At 50.6% G+C, this 21,282-nt stretch overlaps 1 protein-coding gene across 1 annotated transcript in view; it reads right to left on the minus strand.

The window, feature by feature from the left end:
- LOC144728614 (SCO-spondin-like) overlaps positions 1-21,282 on the minus strand; it is a 186,020-nt gene that overhangs the window by 151,010 nt on the left and 13,728 nt on the right. The window contains exons 12-24 of the mRNA XM_078608203.1: positions 17,729-17,867; positions 17,120-17,237; positions 16,797-16,969; positions 16,471-16,695; positions 14,988-15,189; positions 14,526-14,772; positions 9,673-9,856; positions 7,457-7,551; positions 6,829-7,085; positions 4,453-4,587; positions 3,559-3,761; positions 1,941-2,068; positions 1,282-1,391 (exon numbers count right to left, since the gene is read on the minus strand). Of these exons, the coding sequence (XP_078464329.1) occupies positions 1,282-1,391; positions 1,941-2,068; positions 3,559-3,761; positions 4,453-4,587; positions 6,829-7,085; positions 7,457-7,551; positions 9,673-9,856; positions 14,526-14,772; positions 14,988-15,189; positions 16,471-16,695; positions 16,797-16,969; positions 17,120-17,237; positions 17,729-17,867 (2,216 nt within the window). The remainder of the gene's footprint in view (positions 1-1,281; positions 1,392-1,940; positions 2,069-3,558; positions 3,762-4,452; positions 4,588-6,828; positions 7,086-7,456; positions 7,552-9,672; positions 9,857-14,525; positions 14,773-14,987; positions 15,190-16,470; positions 16,696-16,796; positions 16,970-17,119; positions 17,238-17,728; positions 17,868-21,282) is intronic.

The following is a 21,282-nucleotide window of genomic DNA, read 5'->3' on the forward strand; positions in this document are numbered from 1 at the left end:
ATTGGCATTGTATTGCGTGTATATAAAGTCACATAGATATATACACACTAATGCTCACGACAGTGATGTGGAATTCCCACCATGTGGTACTGCCTTATGCCTGTTTGAGCAAGGGGTCACACTTTGACATTGACACAAGTTAATTCACATCAAATTCACACCGTAGCCCTGCATCCTATCTAGCCCAGTCGTCGCCCATTCCATACACTATCCCAGGCTCGAACCTGCTCAGCTTCCGAGGTCTAGTGAGATCAGCCACATTTACACTATGAGATCTCTTTTACCAGTGGCAAAATATAATGGTAGGTTTTTACCCTTTTAACTGGTACAAAACTGACACCTTTATTCAAGGCATCATGTTTGCAATGACCACAACACAAGTAGTGACACCAGAAGGCGTACTACGCCTTCTGGTGTCATCTGGCCCTACACCAATGGGGACTAGGCTCTAAAGAAAGCCGTCTCGGGTGTGGGCCAATCAACTTCAAGGACAGTGCATATTATTATCCTTATCAGAGTTGCTTCTTTTTGTTTGCTTTATTGACTACTTGTGTTGTGGTCATTGCAAACATGATGCCTTGAATAAAGGTGTCAGTTTTGTACCAGTTAAAAGGGTAAAAACCTACCATTATATCAGCCACATTGCGGGTGATTTGGTAATCGGCTACGATGCGAGCAGCAGAGGGCAACGCAGCAAAGCCAACTGTCTATGCTCCCCACTTTGTCCAACCCAGACCGAAACAACGTGGTGAAATAGGGTCAACTACCTCTCATGGCGTGGTAAGGCCTCCATCCAGCAGTGGAGTGACATAGGGCTGTGTATGTGCACACAGTACTACGACTATTGTGTTGCACTGGCCGAAGCCAGACGGACTTGGGGGAGGTCTTGGCACACGGATCTGTGGGCGAGGCCCATTTAACAACTCCGCAAGAGGTCCCTGGAGTGCGGTGAGTGGAGGGCCTGGAGTGCGAGGATGAGGAGGAGGGAGGAGGAGGAGGAGGAGAGGGTGGAGGAGGGGGCAGGAGGAAGAGGGGGGGGGAGGAGGAGGGTGGAGAAGGAGGGGGAAGGGGGGATGAGGAGGAGGGGGGAGGAGGGAGGAGGGAGGAGGGTGGAGGGGGAGGAGGAGGGGGAGGGGGAAGGAGAAGGGGGGATGAGGAGGAGGGGGGAGGAGGAGGGAGGAGGAGGGGGTAGGAAGAGGAGGGGGAGGGGAAAAGGGAGATGGGGGGGAGGAGAGGGTGGAGGTGGGAGGAGGGAGGTGGGAGGAGGGAGGTGGGGCTCACGGCAAAGGTCCTGCGAGCGCCAGCGGATGTAGACGCCGTTCTTGTTGCACTCCTCGGCGTAGGTGGCGATCGCGGTGCAGAGGCACTCGCAGTCCCCGCCAGAGTCGCACCTGCACGAGGGAGCAGCCGCACGTCCGACCCAGGTCTCCGGTTATTGTATTATTACTCCGATTATTATTATTATTATCGATGCGCTCGTTAACGCCAGTTGTTGAAAAATGTTGGGAGAACATTTTTCCCCGTTTTTCCGTAGAAAAATAACAATTTTGTATGGAGTCAATGTGTCTTCAGGCGGAAATAAGCCTCAGATTCCAACTAATCGTGAACAGTTACAATCAGGACGCATCTGAAAAAATATTAATGGATCACTGCACACAACACCAATAGTGACCGTGAAAGAAACAAAATGTCGTTTTGAAAAGCAGAGAATGTTACCCAATTTATTCAGAGATAAGCAGCTGACATTTTTTTTATCAGGGTGAGCATCCGTTATGTATCCTAATCCCTAAACGGTAACCCAGTGACGGACACGCAAGAAAGAGCTTAACTGTGGCCATTCGGCCCTCAATCGATGAGAAAAAAACATCGGCCAACCCGCTTACGGAACACGCCGGGCTGAATCCCCGCGGGGGACTCGGCGGGCAGAGCGGCAGACGTACCCGCAAGCGTCGAAGACGCACCACGTGTAGAACTGCTCGTGCGGCACGGCCGCGTGGCACGGCTGGAAGAGCGGCTGGCTCAGCACGCCGCACCGCTTGCGCGCCCACGTGACCCGGTGGGGGTTCGCCTGTGCCGACGACACCGCCGCGACGGCGAGGGGGTTCAGCGACGATCCGCACGCTCGATCGCGCGCGCTCGCGAGCGAGCGACGCGTTCACCGCAATTCAAACGCCGTCTTTGAAACCGACGGAATTAGCAATTTCCTGGATGGCTGCACGACAATTGCGTAAGATTTGCATTGGCAAATTTTGCACCCGAGGCTTTCGAGAGCAACATTGCAATTGATTATTGGCTTTATTGATCGCGAACGTAAAATGTGTGTCGTACACCCTTCTCCACCCGACACAGCCAAATTAATAAAGTTGTCACGTGATGCACAAACGTGGCTAATTTCATCCTGCTAATTTTATACTGCAAATGTGCTGAAGCAGTAATAACATTTGCACGTTTGTTCACGTGACTTTATTAATTGGCTATGTTGGGTGGAGGAGGGTGTGCAACACATATTTTACTTACCTTATCTGACCCGAGCATCTGTTATGAATCATACCATGGGCAAGTTGCAGTTAGCCCACTCAACTACACTCTCAGTTAATCACATTGTAATGTCAGCAGTTTGGCGGTTGCCTCCTGTCATTCCTCTGTACCTACCAGGACTCTGAGATTGTGGAATTTCTACCAGTGACTCAGGGTCACCGGTTGAGATTAGCACCACCCCAATGTCTATTTAAAGAGAGATAATCTATGGGGCTGTTTCGTCAACATTCCCATGTTAACGAAACAGCCCAAAAAAGTCACATCGCCAATTTGTTTTCTGGGTAGCTCTATTCTTGGAGGTGGCACATGACTCGTAGTCCCAGAAAACACATTCCTGCGGAGGGAGCTGGTAGGAACGTTGGGTTGCTCAGTCAATGGCCAGGGTCAACGGCGGCGTGGTGTATTCCGCAAATATGCCCGACTGTGAGGGCGGGCACAAGCTGGCGTTGAGTTTTATAAGGGCACCACGGGGTGACCAGCCCCTCCCCAGCCAGCCCCACCCCTCCCACCCCCCCACCCAGCCCCACCCTCCCCACCCAGCCCCTCCCCTTCCCACCCAGCCCCTCCCTCCCTCCCCACCCTCCCCACCCAGCCCCTCCCCAGCCTCCCCACCCAGCCCCTCCCCACCCTCCCCTCCCCACCCAGCCCCATCCTCCCCCCCCAGCCCCTCCCCACCCTCCCCTCCCCACCCAGCCCCTCCCTCCCCACCCAGCCCCTCCCTGCATGACGGACGGACGGACACAATAATCCCCTGTAGGCTGCTGTAACCAGGAGGTTCCTTCCAGTATAACCAGGGGTATACTGGATGTGGTGTGCCGGGTGCAGAAGTAGTTACATGCGTGTATGTTAAACTTATTTCGCATCGCACGTAGCCAACCGTGCTAATCGGAGGTATGGGGGAAGAAGAACAGACGAATCACAAAAAGCAATCCCAAAAGAAATGAGCCATCAATCTAGATTTGAAAACTAAAATTAAGTGCTGAAAACAGCTCGAGGTGGGGGGGGGGGTGAACCACGTACCGCGCACGGGTCGGGGAACTTGTGACTCTCCACCTCGGGGCACGCGGAGCTCATGCGCCACGAGTTTCCGAACACTTCGGACGTCGACTCGACGCTGCCCTGCCGCGTGCGGAAGTCGTTGGCCGCGTCGCCGTCGTAGTTTCCGCAGAGGCCCCCGACGCGGCCCCGGTGCGACGGGTCCAGCTTGAGGTAGACGCGAGTCCCTGCCGGCGAGAGGGGTCAAGCGCGGGTCACACGTGGTCGCATTCCGATTAGCTGCGTGCGGTGAGAACGGAGTTCGGCGGACGAACGTACGTGCGTGCACTCCGCTGAACCGGAGAAAGTAAGGCTCGGAACGACAGCAATCTTTAGCTCCCTTTCTTAATTTCTCGACACAATTATTGGTCACAGTAGAATTTGCGAATCGTTCAATTTGCTGTCTCGTTTGTATTGGTGTTCCTGTGTTCTGCAGTACTCCTACAATCTCAATTGACGCCGGCATTCTCTTGATCTTGAGTTCAACAGCAGCAGACAATCTCAAATCCTACATTTGCTCGTTTGCGATAATAAAATGGCACACACAATCAATAAAAAAAGTAAAATAGGCCCTATAATTAAGGAGGCTTATGACCAGTAATGTCGGGCACTACGTTCAGCGTTGCAGTGTGGGAAAACGTGAATGAAGAAAATAAACCTATTAAGAGTCATGGGACATAAACCGGAAATGATGCGCTACTAATCCTTAGGCTCGCGTCACATTTAACCATCAACAGCAACAACAACAGCAAACAAACAACAACAACAGAAATGCAACCGGCGCATTTGCAGCTGCGCGGCTCATCAATTGCCGCCGGTAAACACGGGGGGTCCGTCGCCGTGCGAGCCCCCACCCCCCCGCCCCCCGTGGGGTCACACCTCCGTCCCACAGCAGGTGAAGGCCCACGCTGGCCGCGACGCCCACGAACATCCCGGCGCGGTGCAGGGCGAGGCCGCTGCCCCCGTACACCTTGGGCAGCTTCACGGCGAGCCCGTTCACTGTCACCTCGCGGCCTTGCGGGATGGTGGGGGGGGGGGAAACGAGTCGCGTGGAAGCACATTAAGGGATAGGTAAATACCTTGCAATAAAAGATGCAGAGGTTTCAAAAGGTTGTACCGAACACGTGATAATTGGTTTTTTACCCTTCTATCTGGCAACAAAACTGACACCTTTTTTACAAGGAGTCATGTTTACATAGACCACAATACCTGCAGTCATAATGCAAACAAAAAAACATAACTCTGATAATGTGCACTGTCCTTGAAGTTGATTGGTCCACACCCGAGACAGCTTTCCTTAGAGCCTAGTCTCACATGGGTTGGACCAGATGACGCCAAAAGGCGCACAACTCAAAGACAATGCACCATCAGAGTATGGGAGCTCGGGGCAAGCATCTACACTATGGGAACCTCATTTGCCAGTAAAAATATGATAATTGGTTTTTTACCCTTCTATCTGGCAACAAAACTGACACCTTTTTACAAGGAGTCATGTTTGCATAGTCCGCAATACCTGCAGTCATAAAACAAACAAAAGAACATTACTCTGATAATGTGCACTGTCCTTGAAGTTGATTGGTCCACACCCGAGACAGCTTCCCTTAGAGCCTAGTCTCACATGGGTTGGACCAGATGACGCCAAAAGGCGCACAACTCAAAGACAATGCACCATCAAGGACAGTGCATACATTATCAGAGTTATGTTTTTTGTTTGCATTATGACTGCAGGTATTGCGGTCTATGTAAACATGACTCCTTGTAAAAAAAGGTGTCAGTTTTGTTGCCAGATAGAAGGGTAAAAAACCAATTATCATATTTTTACTGGCAAATGAGGTTCCAATGGAGTACCGAACACAGTTAAACTGACGCTTCACGTTAAGTGTGACTACATTAACCGCTCTCTGGCCTTCGCGCCTGATAAGCCCACAGTGATGACATCGCCTTTACTCCCCTCTATTCAAGACCAGAACAGGAGGAATTCTTCACTTTTCTGGCGATGGCCTGATGAGGCTGGTTGTAATCACCACCCAAAACGTCGTACTCAAATTTTAAATGTTGTGGGTTTCCTGTCCAACATCAGCGGTGTGCTGAAGTAGTAAGTAATTGGCACGTTTTGTTTACGATACAAACCTTACAAATTGGTTACGTAGGGTGGTGGCGGGTTGAACGACGCATTTATATTTACGCGATCTAACCCAAAAACCTTTATCATGGATGAAATACCCGTTGTGACTATTTGTCAATACTCTGGTGGGCGAAGGAATCATAAAATTTGCCAACTTCAGCTTGCTTCATATTTGGATTATCCTTGCAAGAGTTGAGTTGTACGCCTTTTGGCGTCATCTGGTCCACCACCAATGGAGACTAGGCTCTAAGGAAAGCTGTCTCGGGTGTGGACCAATCAACTTCAAGGACAGTACATATCATTACCATTATCAGAGTTGTTTCTTTTTATTTGCATTTTGACTGCTTGTGTTGTGGTTATTGCAAACATGATGCCTTGTATAAAGGTGTCAGTTTTGTACCAGTTGAAAGGGTAAAAACCTACTACTTGCAAGAGTCAATGTGACTACCTGGTTGGATAGTGTCGAAAATAAATCATTCGCAGCCCGTTGTCAATCCACTGCTGGATGAGCATGGCATGCGGGTATTTTGACCGTGCGTAGCCGTGCCGGTGAGTGTGGGTTGGTGAAGGGGGTTGGAGGTGGGGGGGGGGAAGGGTGGCAAGGCCTGGGTTTGTGATCGCTCGCCACTGACGTGGCTGGGCACTGATGTAATTGTGCAGTGCGCAAACCACCGCTGACTCCCAGCACCCATCAAACACAATTGTGTCCTTGGCTTATCGAGGAAATCCCAAGTCTCATGAAATCGTAAGTGCATACATACAAATCTTCTGTAAGAGCCGCCTGCATTTGAGATGTGCAGTCAAGTGAAGTGTTTTTGCATGCAAGAAGAAAACTGGAGTACCCTAAGAAAACTCACGCAAAAAAAAGAGTACGACTCAAAGTCTGCACATATGGGCCACGAACCCGTGCCATGTTGTCCCAAGGGCTGGCAAAGTTTCAGCTCGAAAAGTTTGGTCATTCCACAGCAACTGCCCGCGACCATTCACCATCGCAAAAAGAGCTGCTCTCGATCCACCCACAGCGGCTGCGACAAAGCCCCCGAACTTCTCCGTGTCTCCTCCCCGCACGCCGTTACGCGTTGAGTGAACAATCGGCGGCCGTCCCCCCCACTCCTCCCACCGCGTCTCACCGCGCAGCAGGTGCACCGTGGTTCCGGCAACGGCGACCGTCACGGACTTGGTGCAGGTGACGGCGCTCGCTCCGCACGGCACGTTCTCGGCCGCCACGGAGAAGAGGCCCGAGGCCTCGCGTGCCAGCACGTAAGCGCAGTCGCCCGGGAAGGTGAAGGGCCGCCCGTCGAACGTCACGTAGTGGGGGTCGCCCGTGGCCACGCACGTGCCGGGGCAGCGGCGCCGGCCGCATTCCCAGTGCCGCTCCCGGCACACGCTGCACGCGCGCGCGAGCGACGAGGAAACTGTGTCAAAGCTGGCGCTGCGGCGTAGCACTCGACTCGGAAATGTTGCGAGTTCGGATTGTCGGCAATAGGTGACTTTGTGGGTGGGTTTCTGGGGGATTGTTCCATGTCCTGACATAAGAATTGTTGAATTTACCAGCACGAGCTAAATACCAAGAAGAGTTACGAGCCCAGCCTGACACTCTCTTGAGCCTAACACTCAGCAGTGCCAGGTCGGCGCTCTGAGCACGGAGCAACCCGGTGACCTCAAATTTTAATTTTAATTGACGCGTCAATATATCTGCAGATGCCTCTTGGGTGGCCTTGTAAGGAGGGTGTTCAGTGACAATGTGGCATTGCTCACCATGTGTTGCACTCCTTCTGGATGGTGCTGTTGCTGAAGTACTCCATGCCGTTGTGATGGCAGGGGCACTCGGAGGGTGGCACGCATCGATCGTCCTGTCGAGACATCGGTGCCGTTCTCAACACACGCCCAGGCTCGGCAACACACGAGGGCAAACGTGCCGCTTCAAAGCACCATTCGCACAATTACAACCGCAGCGCACGTGACACGCACGTGACGCTCAACTTTGTTGAGATTTACAGCCCATTTTTGCGAACCATCAGCCGATGGTAGGCGATCCCCACAACTTGCAGGCCACGAGAGACGTATGACCTGTACTTGAGCGCACTGGTCAGTGCACCGTGATGCAAGTAGGGGAAGTGCACAACAACAATTATTTTTCCTGCACTGCCCGCAATGACCACTACGCACGGCTTTCACGTGCAGTGGTCACCCAAGCTGGCCCGTGACTGAGTGACGGGGGGCTAAGCGGCTCTTACCCAGAACGAAATTTTAAAAAATAAGTGGGAAACCGATTTCAAATGGACATTGTACACAAAAAGTGCGGTGTGTTCGCCACAAAGGCGAGAACGAGGCAAGCTCTGCGCCGTTTCCTGTCTGAAGGGCATCTTCACTTTGCCGGAGCTGCTGCTGCTGCTGCTTCTTCATCTTCTTTCGCATGGCTGCTGATGTGGATGCAGAGCGACAATTACAATTTCACAGCCAGGTGGTCAAGCCGGATAACCGCGTCCGTGAGGCAGCAGGAAAACTCCGCGACCAGCGGACGCGACTATTTAAGGGACCGTCACAGAAACGACCTCTCTCTTTGTGCCGATGTGTTCTCTCTCTGTGTGTCCTTGTGATGTCTGTCTGCTTGTATGTCTGTCTATAGTTTTCTAGTTAGGTTTTTGTTGCTATTTCTTTCATGCCTGATGATGATTGCTTGTGTTGCAATCGAAACGTCGTAATATGCTATTATTTAATTTATTATTTTATCTTTAGACTTGACTTAACCGAAAGAACCAAATAATATCAGCAGCGCTGTTGCATAGCCCCACCTCCCGGTGGGGTTAGGCAATAGCAAGGCACCGTCTGTTGCGATTGTGTTCGGAGGAGGAAGCGTATTGGTAAAGTGTGTACAGACAGGGCTTATCGCAAATGTACTGAAGCAATATATGGTTGGCTTTATTTCCCTGGCTGTATCTCTCTTATCCCTGTTGCACAAAGGTTATTACATTTGCGAGTACTTTCCATTCCCACGATGTTTACTGCTCCCACAATAATCTGCTGTCCTTAAAGCACACCTCAACGTATTTTCGTCAGGATCTTCGCCAAACTGACATGCCACAAGGGGCCGTCCATAAATGACGTCACGCGATTTTGGACGATTTTTGACCCCCCCCCCCCACCCGTCGTCACGGCGTCACAAAAAGTCAGACCCCCCCCCTGAAATATGACGTCACAAAGCTCTGCCCCCCCAAAAAATATAAAACATGCTTCAAATCGCTTTAAACTATTGTCATTGTAGTGCGTGTTTAATGCGGCGCTGCACTCTGATGTTGTAAGAGACAACATTTATTAAAAAGTATATTTAAGTAGAACGTGTTGTCTATATTTATTTAAAGTTGCGCATTTTGATGTGACGCCACATTTCTCAAACCCCCCTCCCCTTGTCACACATCGTCACAAATGCCTGACCCCCCCCCCCCCTAGGTGCATGACGTCATTTATTGACGGCCCCTATGTTAAATTCGAGTATGTATCTTCCTTGCACGTTACGCATCGTCTTTTCGTGGACATTGCCGGTTACGGCGATGACAACAACCCGAATCACAACACCGACAATGAATGGACACATTCCAGGAATTGTGTTAAAAGACACACCTTCTACATGTGCTACCCTTTGGTCAATCATCGTACCCAACGTGGTACGGACACAACTTTTATACTCTTAGTTTTTTCGGTAAAAGTCACGTAGGTAAAAAATGAAATTAAAATTAATAAAAATAAAATAGTGATTTTTATTATTTTATTTGTATAAATTTTTATTTCATTTTTTACCTACGTGACTTGACCGAAAAAACCTAAGACTATGAATCCTTGCAGTCACGAAAGCTTCAAATCTAGGATAAAACTTTCACCACGTTTAACCAAAAAACGCGAACTTGCAGGCCGACCCACTCCCCAAACGATCTCCCCCAACAACCGTTGCCTGATGCCACACAGAGGGCCCTCACCAGCAGCACCAGGCCATCGGGGCAGCCGCAGCCGGAGTGCCGCGGCTCCGCGCAGTCGTCGGGGCCGTCCGGGCTGTCGCAGGTGCGCACGCACCGGTGCAGGCCCCACCGCTGGTTGCTGGGGCAGTGGCCGGCGTCGCGGCAATCCCTGTCCGTGCAGTTCCAGGAGCCGCGCACGCAGGAGCTGCACGGCGACACGCAGGAGCACGTCAAGCGCCGCGGTGGTGAGGTGTTAACGACCTCACCCGGTAGGCTGGAGGTTCGTGGGTTCGATCCAGACCCTGACGCCTACTGCATATTTGGAGTTTGCGTGTCTATCTCTCGCTCGCTCGCGCTCGCTCTCCGTGGTCGCGTGGATTTTTTTCTCCGGGTCCTCCAGTTTTTCCTTCCACATTTAGAATCGACATCATGAGTTTTAGAGTATTTGGCTGCTAAAAATTTCCAAAAGATGAGCCACTGCGTTGAGCTATCAATTGTGGTGAGGTCGCTTCTGAAAAAGAGCGACATAGCTCAAGTGGGCCTTACCTGGTAAAATACAAAAAAATTTGCATAACATCTGTTGGTGCCCCTGAGCTAGTGACAGAAATTCCACATTCCCATGGCAGGGGCCATTCTAAATTGAACAACCACTGTTGAAACACCACAGACCATGACGAAATAACGTTGGCAATCGTGTGGCTAAGCACATCTTTAAATATTTAATCATTATCATTCCAAATACGAGTGCATTATATCAAAAACATTCTATTTTTTCAAGAGGGGACCTAGGGAAAAAATATTGACAACAATGTGCTTTAACTCAAGAACCACGCAAGAAATGTATCACGGGTCGTTCAGAATAAATTTTGTTACAAAATAAAACGGGAATGTGAATCGAACGGAGAAGGCCGACGGCGAGGCAGAAGTCGTCGCGTTTTTCGCGCACTCCTCCGCCCGCGGCGGCGGCGGCGTCTCTCCCCCACCTCCGCTCCGTGACCCTCGGCGTCTGCTGCCATGTGGTAGAGATATGCAATGAAATCAACCTATCCTGTGCGTGACGGCCAGAACAGGCCATAGGGTGATTTCATCAAACATCTCCTACCACTCGAATTCCTTCTTGCCAGCCGGCTTAGCGCGAACCAGAAAGCGTCGCCTTTTTCTTTTTCGGAGACAATGCAAAGGTCGGTTTTATTTTATTCGTGGCTTTGACCAGAGGGCTCGGCAACCAAAGCAACAACAACAACAAGAGACATTGTTTTCGAATTCGGGTGAAAAAAACAACTATTTCAAGAGCCGCAATGCATGTGAATACGAGACGGTGGCCCTGAATAAATAGCGTCGTCACGAATAAGTCCTTAATGAGCCACAAGCGGCTCCGGAACCGCAGGTTGCCGAGCCCTGCCCGAGGTAAACTGGACTTCCATGGTAAACTGGAATTCCATGGTGAACTTGACTTCCATGGTAAACTGGAATTCCATGGTGAACTGGACTTCCATGGAGAACTGGACTTCCATGGTAAACTGGACTTCCATGGTAAACTGGACTTCCATGGTGAACTGGACTTCCATGGAGAACTGGACTTCCATGGTAAACTGGACTTCCATGGTAAACTGGACTTCCATGGTGAACTGGACTTCCATGGAGAACTGGACTTCCATGGTGAACTGGACTTCCATGGTGAACTGGACTTCCATGGTGAACTGGACTTCCATGAAGAACTGGACTTCCATGGTGAACTATAATTCCATAGAAAACTGGACTTCCATGGTGAACTAGACTTTCATGGTGAACTGGACTTCCATGGTGAACTGGACTTCCATGGTAAACTGGACTTTCATGGTGAACTGGACTTCCATGGTGAACTGGACTTCCATGGTGAACTGAAATTCCATGGTAAACTGGACTTCCATGGTGAACTGGACTTCCATGGTGAACTGGACTTCCATGGTAAACTGGACTTCCATGGTAAACTGGACTTCCATGGTGAACTGGACTTCCATGGTAAACTGGACTTCCGTGGTGAACTGGACTTCCATGGTGAACTGGACTTCCATGGTAAACTGGACTTTCATGGTGAACTGGACTTCCATGGTGAACTGAAATTCCATGGTAAACTGGACTTCCATGGTGAACTGGACTTCCATGGTGAACTGGACTTCCATGGTAAACTGGACTTCCATGGTAAACTGGACTTCCATGGTGAACTGGACTTCCATGGTAAACTGAACTTTCATGGTCAGGGGTCGGCAACCCAAATAACAAGAGAAGCAATTTTTTTCACCGCAGTCCTTAAAGAGCCACGTCATGCGGCTCCGGAGCCGCAGGTTGCGGACCCCTGGGTGAGACCACGTGGTGGGGTATTACGTCAATATTCCTGTCATTAACCATCCCGCTGGTACGTGACCATAATATCTTTATAAACGTGAAAATTTCATCGGGTGGTAGAAGGTTAACGACACGAATTTTAGCATAAAACTACCACCGCTTGGTCCGAACAGTATGCTCTCATATAAAACACACACACACATAAAAGACAAACATCACAACAACCGCCATTCGCCACTAAGTGGCGGTGACGTCACCACGACGCTTGTGCCAGGCCATGTGCACCTTGAGGCCACGTGAAGTGTCGAACGCCCGCTGGCAGGAGGTCAAGGGGCAGACCCAGCAGGTGCCACGGCTCGACTGACTGAGATGATTGAGATGACTGGCTGATGCGCCACCCGTGCCCCCTACTTTGCCAACCTGGTAATGACTGGTACCAGCGGTGGGTGTCAAGATCGGCCTCAGTGGAGGAGGCTCGTGAAGGACGCTACTGAGCAATTGGAGGCAGTTGCCCTCCAACAACAACGGGGGGCGGAGGAGCGACACTCACAACAACGAGCGGAGCGCCGGGTGGCTAAAGCACAAACATCACACATACACACACACAGACAAAACGTAAAGATTCCATGTATAGCCTGTATGGACTGCAGAGGACAAGTGCTGTGAACGAGCACCTTTTAAGGCTAGTGTTTTCCACAAGGGGGTGGTGATATGCCCATGCAGCACCAAGACTGCGCTGCCTTTGTCTCCCCAGTGTTGATGTCTATTTGCCACACCAGGCACTCCATTAAGGCTGAGTGGACGACAGAGTAGGCCCAGGACTGGTTCAAACTCATGTCAGCGAGTTCTGTAGCGAAGTGAACGAACCGCTGCACCTCTTCCACAGCACATATGTCCAAACTGAAATTGACCAAGTGATGCTATTTTTTACGATTTTTACTGTGAGCTGAACTCACTTTATGAGGTCACTGAGACAAGAGATTTACCGCTTTTGAAATTTGACCTCTTCTCCGGGGTCAAATGCCTGGTGAATTTACAGTCATTTGCTAAATGTGAACATTTTAATGATGTTCTCGAGTCCAAACATAAATCATCCTGAGATACGTCCTCTTTGGCAACTTAGACCTGGGAAGAGTGTCATTCACACTGGCCAGCATGGTGAAGTATGGTCAAATGTTACCCCCATGACTCATCCAGCAGTGGATCGGCAAAAAAGGTTGCACATGTACAGGTGCCAGGTCTTAGTGTCACCACCACACAGTCATTGGCCAGTGGGATGTACTGTATTTGTTTCTGGCAAAAGAGAAACTTGCTTAATCGACTGGCTTACCAGCCTGCAAAACTGTTTCCCTAATACACTCCACCTCTTATTCAACCTGCATGCGTGAGCTTTGCTTTCTGGAGTCTTCAGACACTATTACATGGAGGTAAACAAATAAAAGGTAAAGACGCAGCACTGAATTCACTTGCCCACACCATTGCTGGAGGAAGGGGCTTCCACTAGAGGGAGCTCGAAGCGTGCCCCCTCTCGACTCGAGGATATTTAACCTCTACTTTACCCCACCACAGGCAAACCCTCCTTGCCACCTAACCGTGATGGTACCCATTTATACCGCTGCGTGGACAGGAACGTGCCCATTATTTCGATTGCCGCGCCAGGACATTGAATCTGCGACCTGTGGATTCATACTCGTTGGGTTTTTCGGTAAAGTCACGTAGGTAAAAAATAAAATAAAATAAATGAAAACAACAACCTGTGGATTGTCCGGTGTGCTGTTCGTTAAACCGCGGCAGCATCATCACCTCGTCACACACAGACGCTCCGGAACATCAGGTAGCACCGATCTGTAATTTACCTAAACGAACGCAGCGATGCACTCAAACTAGAGTATTTTTTATTTTACCAGTGAAGGCCCACTGAGCTCTACAGCTCTTTTTCACAAGCGACCTGGCCACATATGATAGCCCAACGAAGTGGCTTATCGCGTGGATATTAGTCAAAGCCAAATACTCTTAAACGCGTGTTGATTCTAAATGTGGTGGGAAAAGCCGGAGGACCCAGAGAAAAATCCACGCGACCACGGGGAGAACATGCAAACTCCAAATATCGGGGTTGAACCGACGACCTGCTGTATACCAGGCGAGGTAGTTAACATCTCGCCACCGCAACATCCTCCACGTTAAATTTCGAATTAAAGCTTTCGTGACTGCAGGGATTCATCTTCTTGGTTCTTTCGGTAAAGTCACGTAGAATGGAAATAATAAAATAATGAAAATAAAACATTTATTAATAAAATAATTTGTAAAAAAAAATTCTTCTTTTATTATTTCCATTCTACGTGACTTTGCCGAAAGAACCAAGAAGATCCTCCACATTCACAATCGCAGGGTCCCACAAAAGCCATACGAGACACCACCTACACGGCCAGGCTCAACACATCACGAACATAATCACCCATGGCCCGAGTAGAGAACTCAGTGGGGACTCGGGGGGGGGGGGGGGAGGAAGGGCCAGGATAGGGGGGGGGGGGTTGCTCGCATCACTTTACCAGGAGTTGCAGCCCCTGGCGAGGGTGTGCCCCGGCGGGTAGAGCGCGTCGCCCTGCGGGCACGGGCACAGCTCCGGGGCCACGCAGCGGCCCTGCTCGTCCAGGACGAGCCCCGTGGGGCAGTTGCAGCCCGAGACGCAGCCGCTCTCCACGCCGGCGCACGCCAGGCCCAGGCGCAGCTCGCCGCACGTGGCCCCGCACGGCCGCGAGCACTCGGCGTACTCCTGCCCGCCGGAGCACGGCATCGCTGCGCCCGGGAAGATTCGCGCCGGTCACTCGCACTCCGGTGGTCAGTCACCTACTCGTCTAAACTAGGGTATTTTTAAAAAAATGCTTACCGAGAAGTTGTACGTGCGTGCGTGTGTAAGCCCACTTGCCAAAACACCTTTAGCGATGCGGTCTGGGCAAAAAATGAGGCTCGTCAACGGCCGTGTCGTCTGCGGAACAACAATGAAGACTCACGGCAAAAGGAGGCGCTCCTCCAGACGGCGGGAACGCCGGCGAGCGCGCACTCCCGGGCGTAAGCGGCCACTGCCGAGCAGAGGCAGCCGGCGCTACCACCGCTGCTGCTGCTGCTGCCGCCGCCAGATCGCCTCCCGCACCCGCACACCGCAGCCAGGCACAGCTGATGGAACGGAGACACCTCCACCACCACGTGGCAGGCCTGCCAGAGTGCACGGGAATAAAAAAAAATTGGTACGTTTGGTATTTCGCGCCATTCCGTTTAGCGCGGTTGGCGACGTACGGTGCGGAAGAAGATCTACACGAAGGTGCAAAAGTTTCAACTGAAGAAACTGCAGGTACATTTTAGAAATTTGACAGATTTGGAGCATGATGCCAGCACACTGTCATTTTCTAGACTTTGCGAATTATTTAATGGGATGTTCGATGTCCGCTGTGAACTTGACGGTGCAAACCTCTGCAATGAGTGGCGAGTGCGCCACCACTGGGGTCATGTGACCACCCCAAAAATATTATCATATACTGTATAGGGCTCAATAGAATCTACGATAAATAGGTGAAAGTTTCTCCATGCTTAAAACGAGCATTGGGTGGTGTTAATCTCTAGCGGCGGAAATCCAATATTGCCATGGCAAGGAACAGTCCCTTTAAACAAGAAAAAAACCTATTGCTAATTTTCCCACAATGACCGCTAGTTGAGGGCTGATAAGTGGAGTCAGCCCCCGACCAGAATTTGAACTTGCAAACTCTTTCTATTGTGAGTCAAGCGTGCCCATCGAAGCGCCACCCTGCCAGCTGCACATATACGTCTGCAGCAGTCGCACACAGCTGTTGAGTGTGCAGGCAGCGCAACTGCACCATGGTCCACGGGCCGTAGGAGCCCAGGAGCCGGGCTACCGAGGATCGTAGGGGTAACTAAGACAAGGAGGGCCCGCATTTAAATCCCTTACACCAGTGTCTATGGTCAACCAGACCACGCCGCTCGGCCGCAGTGCAATGCTGCGCAAATGTTTATTTGAAGTGATAAAGCACCGCACGGCACGTAAATGTCAAGTCAAAAGGCAAAGTGATTTCCTACTCCAAATGAGAACTGTGGCGGTGCTCATCTCCCATCTACAGCCCTGAGTCAGTGGTGGAAACTCGACACCCTATGTGATGGGGGACAACCAGTGCCACAAAGTCGTATTCACTTTACCGACCCGGGAGGGTCGACGATGGGCTGAAGGAAGTGTGTAAATGCATACTCTTAGTTCTTTCGGTAAAGTCACGTAGGTAAATTTTTTAATTAAAATGAATGAAAATAAAATAAAAATATTAATTTTTATTTTATTTATATTATTTTATTTTTATTATATTTTTATTAATTTTAATTTTTTTTACCTACGTGACTTTACCGAAAGAACTAAGAGTATGAATCCTTGCAGTCACGAAAGCTTCAAATCTAGAATGTGTAAATGCAGGTTGACAACCAACGCATTCAGACCTCAAAGGTCGGCGCGTGCAGGACGGCGCAGCTCTCCTCGGCGTACGGGCGGCTCTGCGCGTAGGTGGCGCACGGGTCGGACGCGGGCTCGGGGGCGGTGGCCGGGCAGCCGTGCGATGCCCGGTAGCGGTCGGCAAACGCCGCGGCGTTCGTCTCGACGTCGCCCTCGCGCGTCGCGAAGTCGTCGCTCTGGGTCCAGCTGAACGTGCCGCAGAGGCCGCGCACCTGTGGCACCGGAGGAAGCACGGCCGATTTCTAGACGCCGTCGCGGCCGCGGTGCCGCCCGCACGCCTCGCCATCGATTCTTGGTGCACGGGACCACGGACCTTGTTGGCGTAGGCCGGCTCGAGCCTCAAGTAGGCCACGTGGTGCTCGAGGCCCCACAGCAGCGAGAGGCCGAACGCCTGGAGGAGCAGGAACGCGGACGACGCCCTCGACACGGACACGTCCTGGTTCTTGAACGGCAGGCGCACGTCGCGCGAGTCCACGCTCACCTCACCTGCGCAGCGACCACGCGGAGACACCAACGTGGAACAAGCGGGGCAGGGCGCCGCACCGAACGAGTCGACGACAAGCTCCGCGATCTGCCGTCACGTCAACGGAGTTACCCGGAGAAAACCCCGCGAGTGACGCGGACGCGCCGTCGGACCTGTGAAGCGCAGTCGGACGGTGGTCTTGTAGACGGTGACGGTGAGGGTCCGGCTGCAGCCGACGGCGGCGCAGGCGCCCTTCTCTTCGATGACGAGCAGCTTGCCGCTCACAAAGTCCTGCGCAGGGGCGAGTGCGCGGCGCGTTACAGAGCCGGCAGACTCGACAGCGGCGTCTCTCAATTCTGGTCCCGGCGACGCCGTGCGTCACACCTTGTTTATATATGTATGTATGTTGAATTTCTTTCACACCGTACGCACCCAACCGCGCTAATCGGTGGGGCGAGGGAAAGACAAGAAACTCAAGACAAAAAGCAGTTCTAAATGAGTTATCAATCTAGATGTTTTTAAAATTGGATAGCTCCAGTGGCTTCGTAATTTCGGTATGAAGAGCGTTCCAGACGGCCGCAGAAGGCCACCTGAAAGCGCGCGATGCGGTGACCATCTTTGTTCGACAGCTGACCAAAAGCCGCTGCTTTGAGGATGACCGGAGTTAGCTCCTTGATGAGATCGGCATGGTCGACAGACACACGGAGCCAGGGGAGCGGGTAGAACGCGGCTGGGTGACGGTCGTGACGGTAAGACGCTGCGTCACCGTGAACGCACATCACCTCGAGCAAGACGTAGTCGCAGGTGCTCTGGAAGGAGTAGCTCTTCCCGTCGAACGTGACGTAGTGGGAATCGCCGAGCAGCGCGCACTCCGCTGAACACCTGTCCTGGGTGCAGTTCCACACCCCGCCCTGGCACACGCTTCCATGCGGGAAACAAAGCGCAGTTAGAGCCGCTTGCATGTGAAACAACGCAGACAATGACTGGGTTGCATTTGGCATTCACGCCGTGATTCTTACAGTCTCTCCACTAGTTGCACAGCAGGAGGACGATGTTGCTACGGAGTAATTTGCAGGTAATTTTTACACATTTTTGGCAAATAACAATGATAAACTCAGTTTTGTAAATCTCCACTCAAAAGTGATCCGGGCGGTGGTGGCTATGCACGTGGCATGTAATACAGCCTGTGGAGACAGCAGGAGTTGGTGTTTGTAAGCTGCCTTCCCCCGGGGCGTTGAAGTGCCATACCCTGGCTTGCCAGGGGAAGGCGATACAAAGAATGTAGACTCCAACTTTTCCAAATGCAAGGGGTATCGCGTTGCCCCCTCGCACGTGTGGGTCTTCCCATGGTGCTCCAGTTTCCTCCCGCGTGTAAACATTCAATATCGGTCCTATAACACCTTCATATTTAGAGGAACGCAGAGCTTGGGGAGGGGGGAAGGAATTTGGCACCGTGGCGGAACAGAATGAGTCGGTGAAATATGGAGGGATTATGGATGCATCGTAATTTAGGCGCTGGGATGACGAAATGTTAATTCTCTCGTCTGGCATACAGGAGGTCATGGGTTCGATCCTGACGCTGACGCCTGTATATATATAGTTTGCATGTTCTTCCCGTGGTCACGTGGATTTTTGTCCGGGTCCTCCGTTTTTCCCTCCAACATTTAGAATCAACATCACGCCTTTCGAGTATTTGGCTGCTGTAGATTTCCACATGATAAGCCACTTCATTGGGCTATCATTTGTGGCAAGGTCGCTTCTGAAAAAGTGCTATATATCTCAGTGGGCCTTACCTGATAAAATAAAAGAATGTTTATAGTTTTTTTTTATTTAGTTTTCATGTATCCCTCCATATTTCACGGACTCATTCTATCGCGCCTCTGAGTCGTTCCCCTCCCTTTTCGAGAGCGAGCAAAATTATTATTCAATCATTATAATTATAACGCGGATGCAATCTCCAGCTCATTGCATGCAACGCCACCATTGCAACAACAACAACAAAAGCACGCGCAAGTTGTAGCGAGCGCTTGCAATTGTTCCCTAAGTTGTGAGCAGACCGAGCCCAACAAAAATAATATAAGTATAACCCGTAAAAACAAAGTTTTTCACTATAAATCCTTTATATGCGTGGCGGCTAGAGTCCTCTCGTCCTCTGGCTTGAGATGGCTGCCACCTATGGGTCAGATGATTGTCTGCCAGCATTAAGCAATTGGTAATTAAATATTATATTTTTGTCCTAAAAAGTGTAACATTTTGGGAAAAAATTTTCACGAACATTAATTGTCACGCACAACGAGTCTGTGTGGAAAATGTCAGCTCGATTGCATCACGGGAAGTGGGTTAAAATACGACCGAAATATTTGCACGGTCCTAAGCAAGCAAACGAACTTAATATAAAGGATTTTAAAAAAGCCAGTGACTGTAACCAACTCCCGAGCCGCTTGAATGCGAGCCAGCGTCTGTTTATTTACGAGCCTCCTGCGCGAGTGGCGGATGAGAGTGTTTACGGGGGGGGGGGGGGGCCCTGCTCAGTTGTTTTCTTTCCGCAAACGAAACGGAACTTGCGCCGGCAGGCTACTGTATGGCTGTGTTTACGATCGTTTAAGCGCCCGGCGCACGCAATCGTTGGACCCGAGGTTTGGGAGGGCTGGCCCAGGGGCACAGGAGAGTCGCACACAACGGCACGACATTTTTGGCCGGTGCTCTTTCCGCAGATGTTGTTTTCGAGCGCACGATTTCTGCACAGTAAACAGGAGTGAAAAGGGGGAACTACTTGCAGCTGGCCCCCTGCAACAATGTTTTGGACAAACTTAGGCTCTCAATAAATGGTGAAGCCCTGTAATTGCTCGCTCACGCCACTCCTGGCTGGAAGTTGTAGGGAGGCCCTCTACCGGAGGTTATTTTCAGAGGTGGGACAAAGTCATTGTTATGCAAGTCCAAGTCGAGTCGCAAGTCATCAAATTCATGACTCGAGTCTGACTCGAGTCCAAGTCACATGACTCGAGTCCACATCTCATAGGTGGGACAAAGTCATTGTTATGCAAGTCCAAGTCGAGTCGCAAGTCATCAAATTCATGACTCGAGTCTGACTCGAGTCCAAGTCACATGACTCGAGTCCACATCTCATAGGTGGGACAAAGTCATTGTTATGCAAGTCCAAGTCGAGTCGCAAGTCATCAAATTCATGACTCGAGTCTGACTCGAGTCCAAGTCACATGACTCGAGTCCACATCTCATAGGTGGGACAAAGTCATTGTTATGCAAGTCCAAGTCGAGTCGCAAGTCATCAAATTCATGACTCGAGTCTGACTCGAGTCCAAGTCACATGACTCGAGTCCACACCTCTGGTTATTTTGGCCTACTCCGTACCTGTCAACCCGTAAGGTTTACCCCGTATTCTTGTACAGGGAAATTGAGTTTTCAGGTCCATACGGCGTACAGCCGTTTCAATACGGGCAAAAAAAACGTCGTCTATTTGTTTGTGTTTCTCCCTTCTGATGACACTTTTGTAGGATGAACGTTGAGATTTATAAGGGTACGGCGTGACCAACAAGATCTAAATTGGTCTGTAATAAGGTAGGGCACTGATAAGGGGTTGACAGGTATGTAGTAGTGTAGTGTATAGTAGTGTAGTGTATAGTGTAGTGTATAGTAGTGTAGTGTGCAGTGTATAGTGTATGGTAGTCTAAATTGGTCTGTAATAAGGTAGGGCACTGATAAGGGGTTGACAGGTATGTAGTAGTGTAGTGTATAGTAGTGTAGTGTATAGTGTAGTGTATGGTAATCTAAATTGGTCTATAAGGGGTTGACAGGTTTGTTAATCTTCCACGCTGCCCAGACGTCTCAACAACCCTGCCACTGAAGAGCACGGTCAAACCATCCTCATGACACACTCAGCAGTGGATTGACAAAGTTCCCTAAATTATTTAATTTTTTCTATTCTGTTCCTATCGAACTTCTTTCGCACCGTACGCGGCCAACCGTGCTAATATCGGGAGGTGCGTCAATCCAGCAGTGGATTGACGACGATGACGACGACCTTATCCACGTGCCCATCTCCGACACCTCACCACTGTCTTCTTGGTTCTTTCGGCAAAGTCACGTAGAAGGAAAATAATAAAAATAAAACATAATAAAATAATTCTCACGACGTTTCGGCCACAACGCAAGCAGCCGTCTTCAGGTGGAGAACAGGTCTGTCGAGAAGGCATTCAGACTCTGCCTTCTCGACAGATCTGTTCTCCACCTGAAGACGGCTGCTTGCGTTGTGGCCGAAACGTCGTGAGAATAATTTTATTATGTTTCATTTTTATTATTTTATTATTTTCCTTCTACG

Source organism: Lampetra planeri, chromosome 1 (genome assembly GCF_965212315.1).
Source record: "Lampetra planeri chromosome 1, kcLamPlan1.2.h2, whole genome shotgun sequence".
NCBI classification, from domain to species: domain Eukaryota; kingdom Metazoa; phylum Chordata; class Hyperoartia; order Petromyzontiformes; family Petromyzontidae; genus Lampetra; species Lampetra planeri.